Source organism: Eubalaena glacialis, chromosome 4, assembly GCF_028564815.1.
Source record: "Eubalaena glacialis isolate mEubGla1 chromosome 4, mEubGla1.1.hap2.+ XY, whole genome shotgun sequence".
Classification (NCBI taxonomy): Eukaryota; Metazoa; Chordata; class Mammalia; order Artiodactyla; family Balaenidae; genus Eubalaena; species Eubalaena glacialis.
Window position 1 is genome coordinate 11,725,818 of NC_083719.1, and position 18,235 is coordinate 11,744,052.

The 18,235-nt window shown below is 36.5% G+C and overlaps 1 protein-coding gene across 1 annotated transcript in view; it reads right to left on the reverse strand.

Annotated features, from left to right (window-relative positions):
* Window positions 1-18,235, reverse strand: part of DNAH5 (dynein axonemal heavy chain 5) — a 259,490-nt gene that overhangs the window by 89,539 nt on the left and 151,716 nt on the right. Inside the window, exons 44-51 of the mRNA XM_061189135.1 lie at window positions 16,376-16,552; window positions 15,746-15,947; window positions 14,334-14,476; window positions 13,300-13,434; window positions 4,661-4,783; window positions 4,255-4,468; window positions 2,736-2,959; window positions 29-227 (exon numbers count right to left, since the gene is read on the reverse strand). Coding sequence (XP_061045118.1) covers window positions 29-227; window positions 2,736-2,959; window positions 4,255-4,468; window positions 4,661-4,783; window positions 13,300-13,434; window positions 14,334-14,476; window positions 15,746-15,947; window positions 16,376-16,552 — 1,417 coding nt within the window. The remainder of the gene's footprint in view (window positions 1-28; window positions 228-2,735; window positions 2,960-4,254; window positions 4,469-4,660; window positions 4,784-13,299; window positions 13,435-14,333; window positions 14,477-15,745; window positions 15,948-16,375; window positions 16,553-18,235) is intronic.

An 18,235-nucleotide genomic window follows, 5' to 3' on the forward strand; every position in this document is an offset into this window, starting at 1 on the left:
AATTTCAAATTCCGCTTCAATAGTTTACCTGTAGCTTCAGGTGCATCCCTCAAGAAATCCACAAAATAAGTATCAATTCCGCAATTCACCAAGAGTTTTTTCTCTTCACCAAACTCCTCCTCCACCAAGTTTACTAAAGTCATATCAAACCAGGTCACATCATCAGACACCGTGAAACGATCGGCTATAACACGTTTACACTCATGCTTCCACAGCCTTAACAGTTCCTGTCAAAAGCATCATTAAAATGTGTTATTAATTCCCATTATGCCACAGTTGGGAATTCAAGTGGACGATATCATAGAGCAGCATCCTTCCTAATTTAAGACGCTACATTTTAAAAAGTTAAGATTAACACTACTGGTTTCCTTTTAACATGAACAACAGGTTTGGGAGCACATTAGAAACAAAATCCTAGACTAATGGTTTTCATTTGGTGTGTTAGCACCAAAAAAGGACATTTTGGGGTTGTCAAAATGACATGGGAGACGTTACTGCTATTTGTACAAGGGATACAAGGATATAAAACATGTTTTGCACAGTCTTAGTATACAACAAATTGTTTATGAATATAACTGTCCTATTAAAAAATAAATAAAATAAAATAAGTTAAAATATACTTAACTTCATTTCAAGTTGGTCTCATTCAAGTATAGTAACTAGAGAGGAGTGTATATTCATTTTCAGCCTTTAAATTAAAACAAAAACCTTCCTAGACAAAATACTAAATCACTCTGAACAACCAACAAACTAATACTCTACATAAAAGTCTTATGTTTGTGATCAATTAGTCTGTTTGGATAAGACACCTACATTCATGTGGCCAGAGCATAATATAAAAAGTTGCATAAAAACAACTCTCATGTATGCAACTGAGATCATTACAAAGATATATTTACTTAACACAGTGTGAAGGAAATTTATGGCAAAAATCTGGATTATCTGCATAAAGCAATCACCTAGTCTAGATAATCCAGGACCCAAAATTAACTGGAAGTTGAGAGAATTAATTGCTCATATACCTGTTCCTATAGCAAGGATAACAAATGTTTGTCTAAGCTAATTATTTAATACGAAACACCGTTGGAAATTTCTTACCTTGGTAACATTTTGCAAGTTAGAAGGCTTTTAAGCCATTATATTACTAATGATCAAACGTTCTTTGGTTGCCCAGAAAATAAAATTTTAGTAAAATATATTTAATGATTCACTTAAGACAAAAGTTCATAGCAAACCAATTGCTGGACCTGTTTATGCTGATTTAAAATAAGCACCAGAAAATGGCTACTCAAAAAGTAATATTGGAAAACTGCATTCCACAACACTATTAATTTGTCAATAACTCTGAGGGAAAAAAATCAAGTTAACATGTTCACTGCTGTTAAAATGACTCCCAATTCTCTGTAACAAGGAGAGTGAGTTTTCCCCAAAATGTCATCTTGCAGTCAGTCAGTGTGGTTACCTACTTTGTGAGCATCTGAAGCAAAGCTGGGTTTTTTTTAATAGTCCACATTTGATATGCCTAGTGACAGTTTGGTTGATATCTCAACTTTTTCAGTGCGTTTAAGTGGAGAAGTCCCCTAAAACCTATTTGCTTAACTACAACCTCGGTTCCATAAAAGGATGGAAAAACAGGCTGATGTTGCCTTAGCCTTATGCTTTGGCAAAAAAAGGCATACTGCATTTTTACATACTATATACTTTACAATTTTACATATTACATACATACTGCATTTTATGTACCAGAATTTCCTTTTAGTTCGAAGAGAATTCTTATAATGCTAGGAACTGTTTTATTTGAGTGTATGTACAAGTGCTCATTTTTCTGTCAAATGAACTTTCTACTCTTCTGTCTCTTTTCAGTTTTACCAATATATGTATTTCTTTTAGTACATCAAGTTATATGGAAAAGAAAGATCATGGATGATTAACAACAAAATGGTTTCATTCTTCAATTTTGAAAGTTTATTTATAAAGATAATTACTTTTTAAAGTTAAAATGTCAGGTTTATAATATGAATAATAGGAAGACTTATATAATAAGATCAACAGGGATTCTTTCCATTATTTAGTATAAGAAAATAATGATGAAAAAACAAAATCAATTTTTCCTTTTACTCTATTCATTACAAAATAATTGTATATAATATTTCCTTATACATAAACCAAATTTAATTGGAATTTTTTAAAATTTATTTATATATTTTTTATTTTTGGCTGCGTTGGGTCTTCGTTGCTGCACGCGGGCTTTCTCTAGTTGTGGCGAGCAGGGTCTACTCTTTGTTGCAGTGCGTGGGTTTCTCATTGTGGCGGCTTCTCTTGTTGCAGAGCACGGGCTCTAGGCGCGTGGGCTTCAGTAGTTGTGGCGCACGGGCTCAGTAGTTGTGGCTCGCGGGCTCTAGAGGGCAAGCTCAGTAGCTGTGGCGCACGGGCTTAGTTGCTCCGCAGCATGTGGGATCTTCCCGGACCAGGGCTCGAACCCGTGTTCCCTGCATTGGCAGGCGGATTCTTAACCACTGTGCCACCAGGGAAGTCCTAGTTGGAATTTTTAAAGAAAAAATTTTGGCCTACTTTTCCCTTATTTATGTTCGTGAAAAGCAGCAAAGAAAAAAATATCCATGCTAAAACATCCCAAAATATTTTCATAATGCCACTAAAAATTGCATTACTAAGAATATTTAGAGTTTATAATAAATAACAAAGTTACTTGTTTTACTCTCTTATGTATCACTTACATCTGGTTCCTTGATAACCTCTGAAGTAGTGTTCAACATTCCCTGCCAGATCCTAGAGAGATCTCGAAGGTTAAAAATATAATGGAATTTTGCAGGGGTAGGGAGCATTTTAATCTTAGTCATCTGCCATAGTCGGCGTGTCAGGGGAACCAGTTTCGTCACTGAATTTCTCACTTCTTCTGAGAAGCCCCTTTGGGTACAGTAGTATCCTATCCCAATCACACCTGAAAGGGGAAAAAAGTCATAACATTTTGCCTGACAGTTCAAATCACCTAAGTGAAAATGAAAAACATTATAATGCAGAGTACAAATATAATTAAACATTTTAATAGTTAACCACATATTAAAGAAATTTCTATTAATTAATGTTCTTTGGGGTTTTTTTAAACCTACAAAGTAGGTATAGGTTCAAGCAAGTTAGCATTCAAATACTGAAAAGTTGACTAAGAAATACTGTTGAAAACTCTAGCTGAACTGATTCAGAATTATTAAATGGGTAACAATGATGAATATATAAAGTTGCCTTAGAAAAAGATAAGAAAAAGGGAGGTTTCATGAATCCTCTAAGATTTCTCCATTCTTTTGTTGCCTTTCCATGCATGATAAAATATTTTCATTTACTTTACACGTAAAATTTTCCAGGCAAAAAAAAATAATTAAAAGCGATACTAGTCATTCCTTCTAGTCCATTTTACTTCTTCCAAGTTTAGATAATTCCCATGTCGTTTGGTTTCCAAACCTTTGCCCACTGCTGTGATTGAAGGCAGATACTGCCATACTCCACTACCCTCGGGCACTAAGAAGACATTCTAGTCTGCCAGAAATTAACTAGGGTAATCCTAGTTAGTTTTTTCTCAGTTGCAATTTCAGAAATGGTAAATTAGTACCTAACACGAATGCATGCATAACTTTACACTTTTTCTGAAAAGAGTGATTCCATAATCAGTTTCTAAACTCATTTTCATTTCTCAGTTAAATAATTATGGTTATCGATTGCGCTAGTGTTTCTTGGGTGAATTTATTTCTGAAACACTGCATATGTAATCAATCAGTAATTTCTTACAACCCTATAAATTAGTCTGAGGATCAGACTCTGGCTAATCTCCACTCTGTGCAATATTATTTCTTTGGCCAAAATCATTATATGGGTTGGTTAGGTATCAGCTACATAAACTTTTGGTATGGCATTGTATCAATGCAGACCTCAAATATGTGTACCCATGAGGAAAGCATCTCATCGTGTCTAAGACCATTTAATGTTTAACCTCCTGGCTTAAGAAGCTAGCAACAGTTTCTTAAAGAAATACATAGGCAGAAAAAATCTACTTAGCACCCAACTCAGTACATACATAATAAAGTAAATCTTTATATAAACAAAATACACTGCTTGAGAGTGATGAAGCTCGTAGACTAAGGAACCACCCAATGCTCTTTCTGTGTTGACCTCTAGGTGGATATATTCTCACTGGAACCCAAGCAGGGATTCTTCCCTCCCACGCCCCACTGACATTCACTTTACCAAAGATCTTGTCCACAGAAGCATCAGAGGGCAACGTGCAGTTAAATATAGAGAACTGCCTCTTGAGCCTTTGGGGTATATCATTGCGTCCGCCCCCAGGATGGATCATAGCTGCTAAAAACTGTATGTCCACAATGCTGATAAACTCCCCAGGCTTCTCTAGGTTATAAAATCCATTCTGGTCCATCAGCTGTCGTACTATCTCATTAGTAACCTAAGAAAGACAACTTTCAGAATTAAAATGTCATTCCTTTATATCCTAGGACCTAACTCTTTGAGTGTTTCCAAATAATGGACCTTATTGGAATTTAGGAATTGCAAGTTGAAAAAGTAAAAAATATTTACTCATCAAAAAATAAATCAATGAGGAATTAGGCAAATAAAGTGCACAATAGGATCGATATACCTGGTCTCCCCACTCGTTGATTATTGGCATATTCACATCATCAATAAAAACAGTCATCTTCTTTCCTGCTGGAGGGCCATATGTTGTGCCCATGCGTTTATCCACATAGCTCTCTATTGTCTTCTGTTAAACAGAAAAGTCAACAGAAACATCTGTGAAAATATCCCCTAAGACATGGTTAATTATTTTAAAAATCCAGGAACCTTTGAAATGATAAAAATTACTCAGAAAAACCCCAAAATGTCCCTTAATTCTGGAAAGCAGGGCATGAGGTACCTAACTTTTCTTGCATAACGTTTATAACCTTTGAAAATCTGGTTTAATTTAGGAGTAAAGAAAATTCTGATCAATGTAAATCTTGAATGGGATGAGACTCTTCTGTTTATCTCTACAGATTTAGTTTTGTCTTATTGTGCCTACGTTGGTGACAATATAATATAACCCTAACCCCCATTATTCAAAGGTCCAGCCCTCCTCAAAGTTTCCTTATAATCACAGACAAAGCTAAACAGGGCTACTGTCCAAGAGGCTTCTCAGGTCTTGCTCTGAGCTCCACGGGCTGCCATAATCTGAAGACTGTTCTCTGTTGAGAAATCTGCCAACTGGCTTCTGTAGCCTGACACAATCTGCTTTGGGCAGATGCAATCACACTGAATCACTTCTCTTCCCCTTCACAAAGTGGAGGACAATGCCCCCTCTTTTCTATCCAATACATTCTGAGCTTAGGTGGTACAGGAGGAAACTGCCCTGTGCTCTATAAAAAAATGTCCTAGCAATGTGGAAAGGAATACGAAAACTGACAGAAGGGGTGTTGGAAGGAGTAAGGGGGACATGAGGGAAGAACTCCAGACTATTGACTACAGTATTAACATTTCCATGGTCATAGAGTGTAGTTTGGAAATCAATCAGTTGTTCAGAATGTATGTACTGAGTAAGCAGAGCCAGCACTGCAAAGAAAACAGAAAGGGCTCACACTTCTCATGCTCCAGAAACTCAATCTTAAAGACCTCATTTTATTCCCACTGATTCATGATTTAAGTCATGTTAAAGATAATGTATAAATATAAGAGAAAGTGGAGGTGTATTGAGATAAAAGGCATTCGCATCCTATCCAAAAAAGAGTTTCCTTATTTCATGATGAAGAGCAAACCTGTTAAAATGACATTAATAATCTTTCAAGATACAACCATGAAATAAGGCCAAGATATAAACAAAAATCTATACATCTGTCCTTGAAAATTTCCCCAGTTTGGTAATTTCAAATTGTAATTTTCTGTCATCATTTTAATGAACAATAGCAAAAGATGTGAACATTTTTCACCATTTTAAAATAGAAAGAGATATAAACATATCACACAAATTTCCCATGACAACAGTACAATGGCAAGAAGAATTTCATATTCCCCTGACATAAAAGAAAACTGTTTAAAGTAATGTACTAGGCTAAATTTAGCTCTCCTCAATGAATTTAAATGGATAAAGCAATTAATAATCTCTTGACAACTCCCTATGGCAAACTAGAGCCTTCCAGATAGTCCCTCGTCCGTTAATGAGAACTCATAGGCACATGAAGGTTTTATGTCTTGGGGGGCCTTCTAAGAGCTAAAAGCCATAGGTGGAACAGATGAAGTAATATGGAGTAATAGCCACATACCTGCACTTTCTTCCCCTTCATTATGACCCTAATTTCTTTGAAATAGCAGGAAATTACTAGAAGGAATTAATTTTAATATATAAAATTATTACTTTTATATATATATAAAATTATTACTTTTATATATATATAAAATTAAAAAGCTAAGTTGATAAAAACAAAAACAAAGGAGGGAGAAAAATTAAATAGCTTGTGAACCTAGAAGCTGAGAGTTCTTCCTGTGTTTAGAACTGCTGCCCATTAAATAGTTGCCGAGTGAACTGAGGAGTTTGATAAGATCTCCCGAAAGCCTAAACACAATAACTTCATGTCCTACTCCATCATAGATCCATGTGTTTGGGAATATTTAGGAAAACCATATACTCCAACTGGACTTCCCCACTTAGATGATCCATAGCATCACAAAATCAACATATCCAAACGCAGACATCTCTGCCTCATCACAAAATCTGCACCCACTCCTAGGTGCTCATCTCAGGGATTAGCACCAACTACCTAAGTCTCAACCAAACATTTTCACATCCAACATCGATAAGTCCTATTGCAATTTAAATACTGCTTTTTAATGTATCTCATCCTCTCTGAAAAATGATATGCCCTTGATCAGTTATTTGTCTTTCTCATATGGATTAATGTCACAACCTTTTAAATTGCCCTCCCTGCCTCCAGTTAGGCCTGGAAACTTCTTTATAAGTCATATACAATGTCTATATTGTGTGATTTACAATTTTGTCTAGACTCTTCTGTCTCCCCAGAGAAATCAGTTTAAAGAATAATTTATCATCTTTGTAGTATTCTGCCACCCACCTTCTCCCTGGTCTCCTTGATCTACTGTCCCACCTCATCTATCTTGTTGGTGATATAAACCATAGTCCAGTTAATAAAACCAAATAGGTATAGTCATTGATTCGATTATTGTCTGTCTCTCCCACTAGAATGCAAGGGAGGCAGGCACCTTGTTTATCTTGTTCATCACTGCCTCCTCAGTGTCTAGAAAGGTGTCTGGTACAAAATATTTATCAGTAAATATTTGATACCTAGATCAATAAAGACAAGAAACTTGGGAGTCATCTTAACTTTTTCTCTCTCTCTCCTATCCCTCTCCTCCAACAGTATCCACTCAACCAAAAACGGGTCCTGCCTGGTCTGCTTCTCAACCACAATTTGAACGCAGCCTGTGCTCTTTCCATATCTTGGTCCAGGTCAAGCTCTCTCTGGAGGAATTACTGTAACCGCCTCCTCTCAGGTCTCTCTGAGCACAGCCCTCTCTCTTCCACCTGCAGCCAGAATGAACTTGCTGAGTGGCGATGCAGTCCTGCTCAGTATTCCAGCGGTTCCTCATCAGTGACCTACACGGAACACCAGGATGCTCCCTGCTCACCCTTCAGTCTCATTTCTCAACATTCCTTTTCAGGCTCTTGGTTCCGGCCCATCACGGTCTTCATTCATTCATCGTCAGTTAACAATAAAACAATAACATGATGCTCCTCTCAGACTGATTTACAGTGTTCATTGAGAGATCCTTATTTACATATTCCTAAAGTAGCCATTTCTGAGCCAAAAATCTCTCAGCATTAGTATCACCCAAACACAGTTTGTGAAATATTGACTTAAATGAATGATCTTCCATAAAATCACTTCCCTCAACCCAGCTTATTGGTAAAGAGTTGAAATCTCTAGCAAGGGCCTGGACTAAGGGCAGTTTATGCTGTTCTCTGAGAATAGACAATGACTTGACTCTGAAATAGGAGAATGGTAGTCAGCATGACATCATCTGAAGCAATCTATGGCACCTAAACAAGTTTCTGACCTCATTGTCTGTCTAGCTCACACACACATGGATACTAGAGTGAACCCCAGTTGCGACAGTGACATTTTAGACATAAAAAACAGATGGTTAGTCATCCAGATAGACTTAGGAATGGGGCTGAGGAAAGCCATTCTACGTTACTCTTCTCCATTCCAAATGAAAAGCTCTAAAACTAGGGCAATTCAATTTTCTGAATTAGTTTCTTAATAGACAATTCAGCCTCTGTAATCCCTAAAATATTAACATTATATAAATATTAAATTCCCCCAAGTAATGGTCAACTCTTTCATTACATTTATTCCTGTAACTCCCTAACAAAATGAATCCCCTCCTCCTCTGGGCCCCAGGGTACTTAGATTACTCCATAAGTAGCACTTATCACATCAGCTATACTTGATTGTGCACATGTCTGTTTCCCCAGCCAGGGGGAGGAACATGTACAGTTGAGGAGGTTGTGCACTGCCCAGTTCTTGGGGTCACTATTCACATTATTGTCTCTGTGAATGGGACATAGCACAAAATCTGCGTAAACTGCAATGGCCTTATGCAATAGCTCTGACTGGGTTTAAAGTTAGAAAAATAGGGGTTAAACTGCTACTTCCCCCACTTATTAGCTTTATGACTTATAAGTCATTTTAAACCACATAAGTCACTGAACCACAGCTCAAAAGTGGGAATGTATATAGAGATACATAAATCATGTATATGTATGTGTGTGTATACACACAACAGAATATTATCCATAAATGATATAATACATGTGAAGGCACTTAGTGAACTTAATGCATTATAAAAATGAAAGATATGTTTTATTACTATAGGTATCTCTATATATCAGCACTTAAATCATTTTTCATACATATTACATCCAATCAAATTGAAATATAAAATATACTTAAGTTTAGGCTTCCATGTATCTATTTAGCTAAAAGATAAAAATGGAGAGCTTATGCTTTTTATTAAGAAATCTACTGTCTAAAGAATATCTTTCCATTTTATTGTAACTCATCAAAACCAAATGAAAACAGGCTTATAGTAGTAAAGTTTAAAATTCTCAATAGCATATTATAAAAAGTAAAAATCAAAAATAACATGAAAAGATAATAATACGTAACTAAAAGCTAAAAATAAAACAAATGCACTGTGATAAATCAGCCATTTGAATATTAATAGGAATAAAGAAAAGCCATTGGAAGGATCAGATGGGTGAACTGGAAAAGCACAGTGGAAGACATGGGAACTTGGTTTCTCACCCAGGTTCTGCCACCAACTAACTATCTGGGAACTCAAATGAGTACTTCAATCTTCCTCAACGGAGTGTGTTAATATTAACAGTGAAACCTGACATTTTTAGAGAGCTTTTTACCATAAAGAAATATTTTCATGTATTATATCTTCAGAGTCTCCTCTGGAAACTGGTCTTCAGACTATGCTCTGAAGCATAGAAAGGATTTTCTTCAATCACAAGGGCCCCTACAGGAAGCAAGAAGGAGGCTGGAAGGGATTTCAGGAGGCCAGCTCCAATTCCATCAAAGCAAATCCCTTGTTACCTGTTTGATAGATTAGTCTTTTACATAAGATTTCATTAGGAAAAGTGGTTCTGAGTCTAGGGAAAAATGTGGAATTTCCTTCCAAGCTCTACAGTTGTCATTTTTAAAAAACAAAACCTATTGCTACACAAGCATTTGTAAGACGGTTGTTGCATTCAAAATACTTCAAGATTATTTTTAGAACAGAGAAATCTTTTCAGAAATTCTCTTAAGAAATTTTCTATTTCGTTTACATTTTCTGTATTGTTTACATTTTTAAAGGTACGTGTGAATTACTGCATTTTCTGTATTGTTTACATTTTTAAAGGTACGTGTGAATTACTTTCAAAAATAAAAAAATTAAAACAATATTTGTTTTGAAAAAAAAAATCACCTCTCTTAAAAGACTGACTGAAATTTCCTTAGCCAAAAAGAGGGTGACCATATAATTTTGGTCCAAACTTCATACTTTGGATAGTAACAGGGATGCTATTCATTATTCATCTGAGACAACAGAAGTTAACTGGACAGTACCAGGAAAAGAGGGACATAGAGTCTGTCCTCCTGCTGATAAAAGATGTGAAAGTGACACCATGGTAAAAACAAAGGAAGTTCAGATGAAAACAACCTGTCAAGTAACAGACATGTGTCCTTGACACATGTGCCATCATGGCAACACGGGAGGGATGGACGGTGTCTATTTTCTCATCTACATTTCAATTTGGTTTGGATCCAAATAAATGGGACACACAGAGACAAATGCTAAGCTCCATCAGCCCTTGTTTAGCATGAATGGCTGAAAATTATAGTGAGAAAGTTAATTACAGCAGTTTGGCTAATTGAAAGTTTTCTAAAACTAATGAGTCTAGCTTAATTGAAACCCCTGATGCTTAGCAGTCAAAACAGGCACTAAACAGACCAGATGATCCTGTGATGTCTCTGAACAGAAAAAGAAATAGTGAAGTGTTGAGACCACCTTCTTACTGAAGGATAGGAAGGATTTGGGTTAAACATCAATAGTTGTGAATCAGATAATGGAACCCTAAAGAATACAGATGTTTACGTTTTGAAAACCTGTTTTTTTCTTCTTCTTCTAATTTATTATACTTCGATATGGTACTGCTTCTAGAAATTTATTACATGGTTTATGAATTTGTATATTAATAAACAGGATGTTTTCTAGATTACGTGTGCCTTTTTCTAGGAAATTAATAAGTATTTCATGCTATAGAGACATAAAGCACAGGTCTTTACCACCTGAGAGGGGTAAATATCACCAGGAGTTACTAGCAAAAATATGTGACAACTCCTTGCCATATACTAAAGAATTTGGCTAGCCTTTGTCCCTGGTTCCTAGGAGGGAGTCTTTAAACCTTTGGAATTTCCCGCATAATAAGAATGTCTTTGTTATTCATTGTGGGCCCCTCAGACCACTCATGCCATAAAGACCAAACCATGATTAGAGTGTTAGGGCTTTAAACCACGTGATATCAGCTGAGTTCCCAGGGGGAAGGGGTTTGGAGACTGACTTCAATCACATGGCCAACCAATCATGCCTATGTAATAAAACTTCAGTAAAAACTCTGGACATTGAGGCTCAGGTGAGCTTCCTGGTTGCTGATATACACAGATGTGCCTGGAGAGTAATACATCCTGAGGACAAAGAAGGTTCACATTCGGGACCCTCCCAGACCTTGCCTTATGCATCTTCTTTTGGCTGATCTCAATTCATATCTTTTATAATAAAACCATAATCATAAGCATAGCATTTTCCTAAATTCTGTGAGTCATTCTGGTGAATTATCAAAACTGACAGGGTCATAGAAACCTTTCAGTTTGCAGCCAATTGTTCCGAAGTGTTGGTAGCCTGGGAACCCCTGAGCTTGCGGCTGGTTCTGAAGTGAGAGAAGTTTTGTAGGGACTGAGCCCTTCACCTGTGAAGTCTGCACTAACTCCAGGTAGTTCCTGTCAGAATTGCACTGCAGCCCTAAAGATTTAATCCACTCCCAAGAAATGTGAAGAGCTAGATAGCTACCCTACATAATGAAAAAAAAAAATCACACTTTGATTTAATGCTTAACAATCGGCATCCACAAGTAAGGTTATATTATAACCTTTAAAGAGATGTTCTCCAAAAGTAAAACAAAGTTTTAAAAATATAAAATAGTATCAAGGGAATGTGTATAATGTTAGCATCTTGCCAGCCTAGGATAATCTAGTGTGCGGTTCCCCAAACGCAAAAATACCACTGCTGAGTCACTGCAATTTGGGGTTCACCTTTGATCCAGACCTTCCCAACACAACAGTGTGTAAATGATATTCATTAATGATAGAAGGCTAGCCAGTTTTGGAAATTCCATCTCTAACAGAGGAGCATAATGTTTTGACAGTCTTATTTAGAAACTTAATCAATGGTCTTAGTTTTTTGGCACTCTGTAGTCACCAATTACATTAAGTGATTAAAAAGTCATGATTTAGCCTTGTTCTCAAGAATTTTCATTGCTCTTTGATATTTTCATTCCAACAACTAAAGAACAACAAAGTTAATCAAAAATGAAGTTCTTTGGATTTGAATTCCCCTAAAAATTTCCCTTCCATTTTCAATTTATGAATGTACCTTTTCCTAACTCTTTTTCATATGTATCTTTTCAAGTGTACCATTTCATACATTTCAATTTATAAAATGTATCTTTTATTAATGTATTAATGTTCTAATAAAGGTATCATAGATTATTTGCAAACAATTAAAGCATGGACTGACATTTAAGATTTACTCTCTGGTTTCTTAAATAATTTAGGAATAGGAGAAAAAGAACCAGTTAGCCACTGCAAGCCCTGGTCAATCTTGGCAGTTCCATTGACAAAAGCAATGCAAACTTGAGGGTTGTTCTCTGTTCCTCCTCAATGATATCATAAGCAAAATCTTTAATGTGCTAAGATTCTAAGATTGTATTCCTTGCTGCAATTGATAATAGGAGCCATTGTGGAATGTTAAGTCAGTGAACAACAAGATAAATAGGAACCAGAGATTGGAAAAAGAATAGAAACTAGATTTGAAGAGGATCTGACTTGAAGCAAGACCAGCTTCAAGATTCTTTGATGCTAATACCCTGTTGTGGAATCATGAAGTAGATTATGTAGAGCTGGATAGGGGGAAGGGAGAAAAAGGAAACAACATGAAAAGTATTTCCTTAGATATTAGCAGCCCTTGACTCAAGAGAGAGACCATCATAGATGACTCCAGTGTGTCTATCCTAATGACTAGAATAATAGTAACACCCACAGAAAAGCAGACAGTAGGGAGAAGAAGTAGGTTTAGGTGGGGAATAAATAATATTTCTTTCAATTTTGGATTTTGTATGTTCACAGGCTTTTCTACAGAGATATTCTAAACAGTGTTGAGGCTTTTAACACCATATATAATCTTTTTATTTCTCCATAATTTAAGATTATATGTTATCATCTAACTAGGGGGAGATTCTATTGCAACAGAAAAATAGAGATAATGGAAGACGTATGTAGGGGATTTACTATGGCTGTGAAAGTGCACATGAAGTTCAGTGGGTACAGCAGAACAGCATGAGATTTGAGCCTCCAAAGCTTATCACAAACCTGGGCTGAACTTGCAGCACCAATGAGCCAGTACCTGAAACATCAGTGGGGTGGTTGCAGAAGAAAAGTTCAGACTCTTGATCATGTGGCTTTCAGGATCATATTTTGACATAAATCCTTTGATTATGACCGTTTTGGCTGTTCCTTGTTCACCAGTTAACAGCACAGCCTAAAATAGGAGTTGAGAAAAAAATCCAAGAAATACAATAAAATTATTGTCATGGGCTGAATTGTGTCCCCACAAAATTTATATGTGGAAGCCCTAACCCCCAGTACTGCAGAATGTCACTACGTTTGGAGACAGGGTCTTTAAAGGGATGATTACATTAAAAATGAGGCCGTTAAGGTGGGCTCTTGTTCAGTCTAACAGGCATCCTTACGAGAAGAGGAAATTTTGACACACAGAAAAACAAGGGATGCACACACAAAGACCATGGGAAGACACAGTGAGAAGACAGCCATCTGCAAGCCAAGGAGAGAGAGAGGGCTCCAAAAACACTAAACCCGCCAACACCTTAATCTTGCATTTCAAGCCTCCAGAACTGTACAGAAAGAAATGTTCGTTGATTAAGCCACCGAGCCTGTGGTATTTTGTTATGGCAGCCATGGCAAAATAATACAATGATCAAAAGAGAAGGATTTCTCTTTAGAAAAACAAGTCAAAATTCACTTTCTCTCAATATATGAAAAATCATTACTTAATTATGAATTAAAGCTATTCAACTCTAATATTGTTACTGAGGAATAATAAAAGAAGTATATTAATTTGGGTAATACTTTTATTTATTCTAAACAGCAACATAAAACATTCTAAAATAAATGCAAGACGCTTCATGTTTTCTTTTTTCTCTTTTTAACATCTGTATAGGAGTATAATTGCTTTACAATGTTGTGTTAGTTTCTGCTGTATAACAAAGTGAATCAGCTATATGTATACATATATCCCCTCCCTCTTGTGTCTCCCTCCCACCCTCCCTATCCCACCCTTCTAGGTGGTCACACGATGCTTCATGTTTTCAAGGGAGATTTTTAAATATGTTACTTTTAATAAAAGTGAAAGAGCCATACCTTGCCCTGTTTAGCGATGGTTTTAATTAGGAAGTCAGTTCTCACATTGTCCACATTTGGCACCAGGATGGAGCCATATTCTGGGGTGATATTAGATGGATACACATATTCCTCAGTACACGTCTTCCAGTGGATCCATTTACCTGAGGTGAACAGAGAACATTTACATCTTCATATTCCTATTAATAACTTAATTCCTAATTATAATGAGCAGACTTCCTTGAATCTCATGAAGCCATCTTCCAAAAACTTCCCACAAAGTAAAATTCATTAAATTCAGACATCTAAGTATTTCAGTATGTGTTTGCTGAGTCAAAATTTCCCAAGAAACTATTCCCAAAGTGGTAATATTAGGAAATAGTAAGAAGTATCTTGGAATTTTCTTTTTTAAACATGTAGGTTTTCAGTAACAAAAAGTGTGTATAAAAATACAGGACAGGGGACTTCCCTGGTGGCGCAGTGGTTAAGAATCCACCTGCCAATGCAGGGGACACAGGTTTCATCCCCTGTCCAGGAAGATCCCACATGCCACAGAGCAACTTAGCCCGTGTGCCACAACTACTGAGCCCATGAGCCACAACTACTGAAGCCCGCACGCCTAGAGCCCGTGCTCCGCAACAAGAGAAGCCACCGCAATGAGAAGCCCACGCACCGCAATGAAGAGTAGCCCCCACTCGCCGCAGCTAGAGAAAGCCTGCGCGCAGCAACGAAGACCCAAAGCAGCCATAAATAAATAAATAAATAAATAAATTATTAAAAAGAAAAATACAGGACAGTGATAGTCATATGTACCTAAAATCATTTTTCATTACATACTTCCCTAACTGTAAAACCAAAAATAAAACATCCTAGGATGTCATATATAAATATTACGTATATTTGTACTTCATATATGTGTATATATGTACTTTATATATATGTATGCACATTTAAATAAACTTAAAGTATTGCAATACATGCATAGATACAGATGTATAGATATACACACCTATTTCATAAAAATATACCTCATACTTTGTCATTTTTTTATAAGTTGCTGATTATATCGAATGAATGGCTGAAATGGATCTGATTTGGTGATTTTTTAAATTTGTTTTTATTTCATTAAAAGTTCAGTACACGATATATTTAACAAGGAAATGTGCATTTGGAACTCAATTGAAATAAATATTTGAAAAAGAAACAATTGACTCTCTTTCATACACACATAAACATTTCCATTTCAATTTTACAGCCAAGAGTTTTAATTACCATTTAGAAATATAGATGATAGCTAGCTAGCTAGCTAGCTAGATGATAGATAGATAGATGATAGATGATAGACAGATGATAGGTAGATAGAGTGTAAATATTAGCCATTTTGGAATAAACTGGTCCCACGTGTGATGGATGGATAGAAGAGAGGGGCTCACCATCAGATGCGACGTAATAGTCAAACATGGTGTCATCAGGCCCTGCTAGAGGCGGCAGGTCCAAGGCCAGCCTCTCCTGGGAGCGCAGCCAGCGCTCCATGCGGCGCCGGCCATCCAGTTCCAGCACTGCCCCGACGCTCCACATCAGAGAGAAGACGTAGAGTCTCCCCAGGTGCTCCGGCGTGACCTCCCCGCCTTGCTCCTGAGCACAAAAGAAACTTTTCTTTTACTTACTTAATTCTCAAACCAAAACTTGGCTTTGACATTTTAATGAAAATAGCAAAGATCTAAAAGGGATAACAGTTTTCCCCCAAAACAAGAACGAGGGAAAGATGAATAAAACTGGAGAACAAATGCAGAACTGATCTCTGGGAATACCAAGCTGGTCTCCGAAATAAATTTTGAATGGTTGTTAGACGACTGCGAACCTGCCCCTAATCCACAAATCTGTGGCTTGCTTTGTGGAAAAAAACCAAAAAGAAATGAAAGAAAAACACAAAATATGCAGTGTCCATGTTTGAAACCTCCCCACTTCCCCATGGTTCTAAGAATCATGTTCAAATATCGCAGACTCTGCACAGTACGGCTCAGCTAAAAGGAGAGAGAGTTCTAGAAAGTTGAGCGATTTACCTTGGAAGGGATCAGGCCTTGAAGCATGTTGATGCTTTGCATGATCACAAAGGCCTCCAGCATCTCCATCTGGTGTTCTAAGTTCTGAATACTGAAGTGATACAGGTCTGGAAACGACTTGGTGTACAGCTGACGAAGAATTTCAGCTTCTTGAGGCGAACGTTTTTTAAGAAAACCCTGTTGGTTTGCAGATGAATGCATTAATTAAATTTATTAGCACACCAGAAAAATGGCCATTTTTGGACAAAAGTTTTCTAAATATCGGTTAACAATAATAATAATAATATCTAATGATTATACTGCACTTCTGATGTACCAGACCTTGATATAAATTCTTTCATGTATTACCTCATTTAATGCTCAAAACAACTCTGTGAGGTAGGAATTGTTATTATCCTTTTACAGATGAGGAAACTAAGGCCCAAGGAGTTTAAGCATGACCAGGATCCCACAGCTGGTAGGTGTCAAAATTCAAACCCAGAGTCTGATTCCAACATCCCTACGTTCAGCTACTACACTACACATAAGCTCAGGTCTTGAAGCCAAGATGGAGGGAAAAGTCTTCGGTTCTTGAGTAAAATATGCTAGGAGAAAATGAGGAGGCATATACATGGAAATAACTTAGAAAAAGAAAAAGGAATAAAAGATGAACAAAGGAAATCCATCCCCAGATTTTTCAAAATAGGAAACAAAGATTTATCACAATTTTATTTCTTCTAATTTAATGAATAACCAATGTAGAAAAAATATCAAAGAATACTCAGGAAAATGGGGAATTTAGTCATTTGGAAGCCCAATATTAGGAAACTACATGTGATTCATAACAAAATACCACTTAACACACAATATTTTCTTCAGGTGAGGAAAGTTCCCTTGGCATCAAGAGATCAGGTCATTCTTAGAGATTCTGAACAGAAGCAATAAAATGTTGATTCTCAATCATCCATCATTTCATGGATTCAACATGATTGCACAGCGACAAAAAGGAAACATAGCACTTTCAAGTTGATGGTGCTATGTAATCAGCGTGGCTCACAGAGGCTCGTGGATTCCCATGAACACAACTTCCCCATTGGTCTGCCCTCTAATAGTTCTCTCAGAGCTGCCCTGCCCTGCTCGAAACACCTCCAGTCTTGTGAGTCTTGCTTCTTGCTAACCATTTGTAAGCAACTTAGCGTTAATGTAAACGCTACATTAATGAGCTACATAAATGAGCCTTATTCAGCCTCAACATGGACAGAATATAATAGAAGCTCATTTCATAAATAGAAAACTGTAAATATTCATTAGCTAATAGTGTAAAAGTATTGTTTAAAAGCCTTTGTGAATTTAAAGTATTTGGGGGAAAATCACAAATTCATTTTCACTTGGAGTTTGCTGCATCTGTGGTTACCAAGGCTGAATCCATTGTGGTACTTTTTAAAAAAAAATTTTTAAAAACAATAACTCCTGCACCTTCTTCCTCAGAGACTCTAAATTGATAGATTGAGGTGTGACACAGTCATCTGTATTTTAAAGAACTGTCATTGGTGATTATTCTTGCAAAGCCAGGGTTGAGAACTCTTGCTCTGTATTCTTCTTAAAGGATGGATAATTTAACTGTGAAATCTGAAATCTTCAGAAGCATTTTTAGTGACATATCCAACTGTACTTCAGTATCATTTTGCTTTATAATCCCCTCCTTCTTCACATCTTCATCTACTTGATTTAAAATATGAATTCATAAGTTTTCAATCAAAATTATCTCCAAAAAACTTATGTAAATGAAAATAATAATTTGACCAACAATGTCAAAAAAGATTTTACAGGTGGCTTGTCTAATAAGCATTCTGCCTTATACTATAATATTTATTAAGTAAA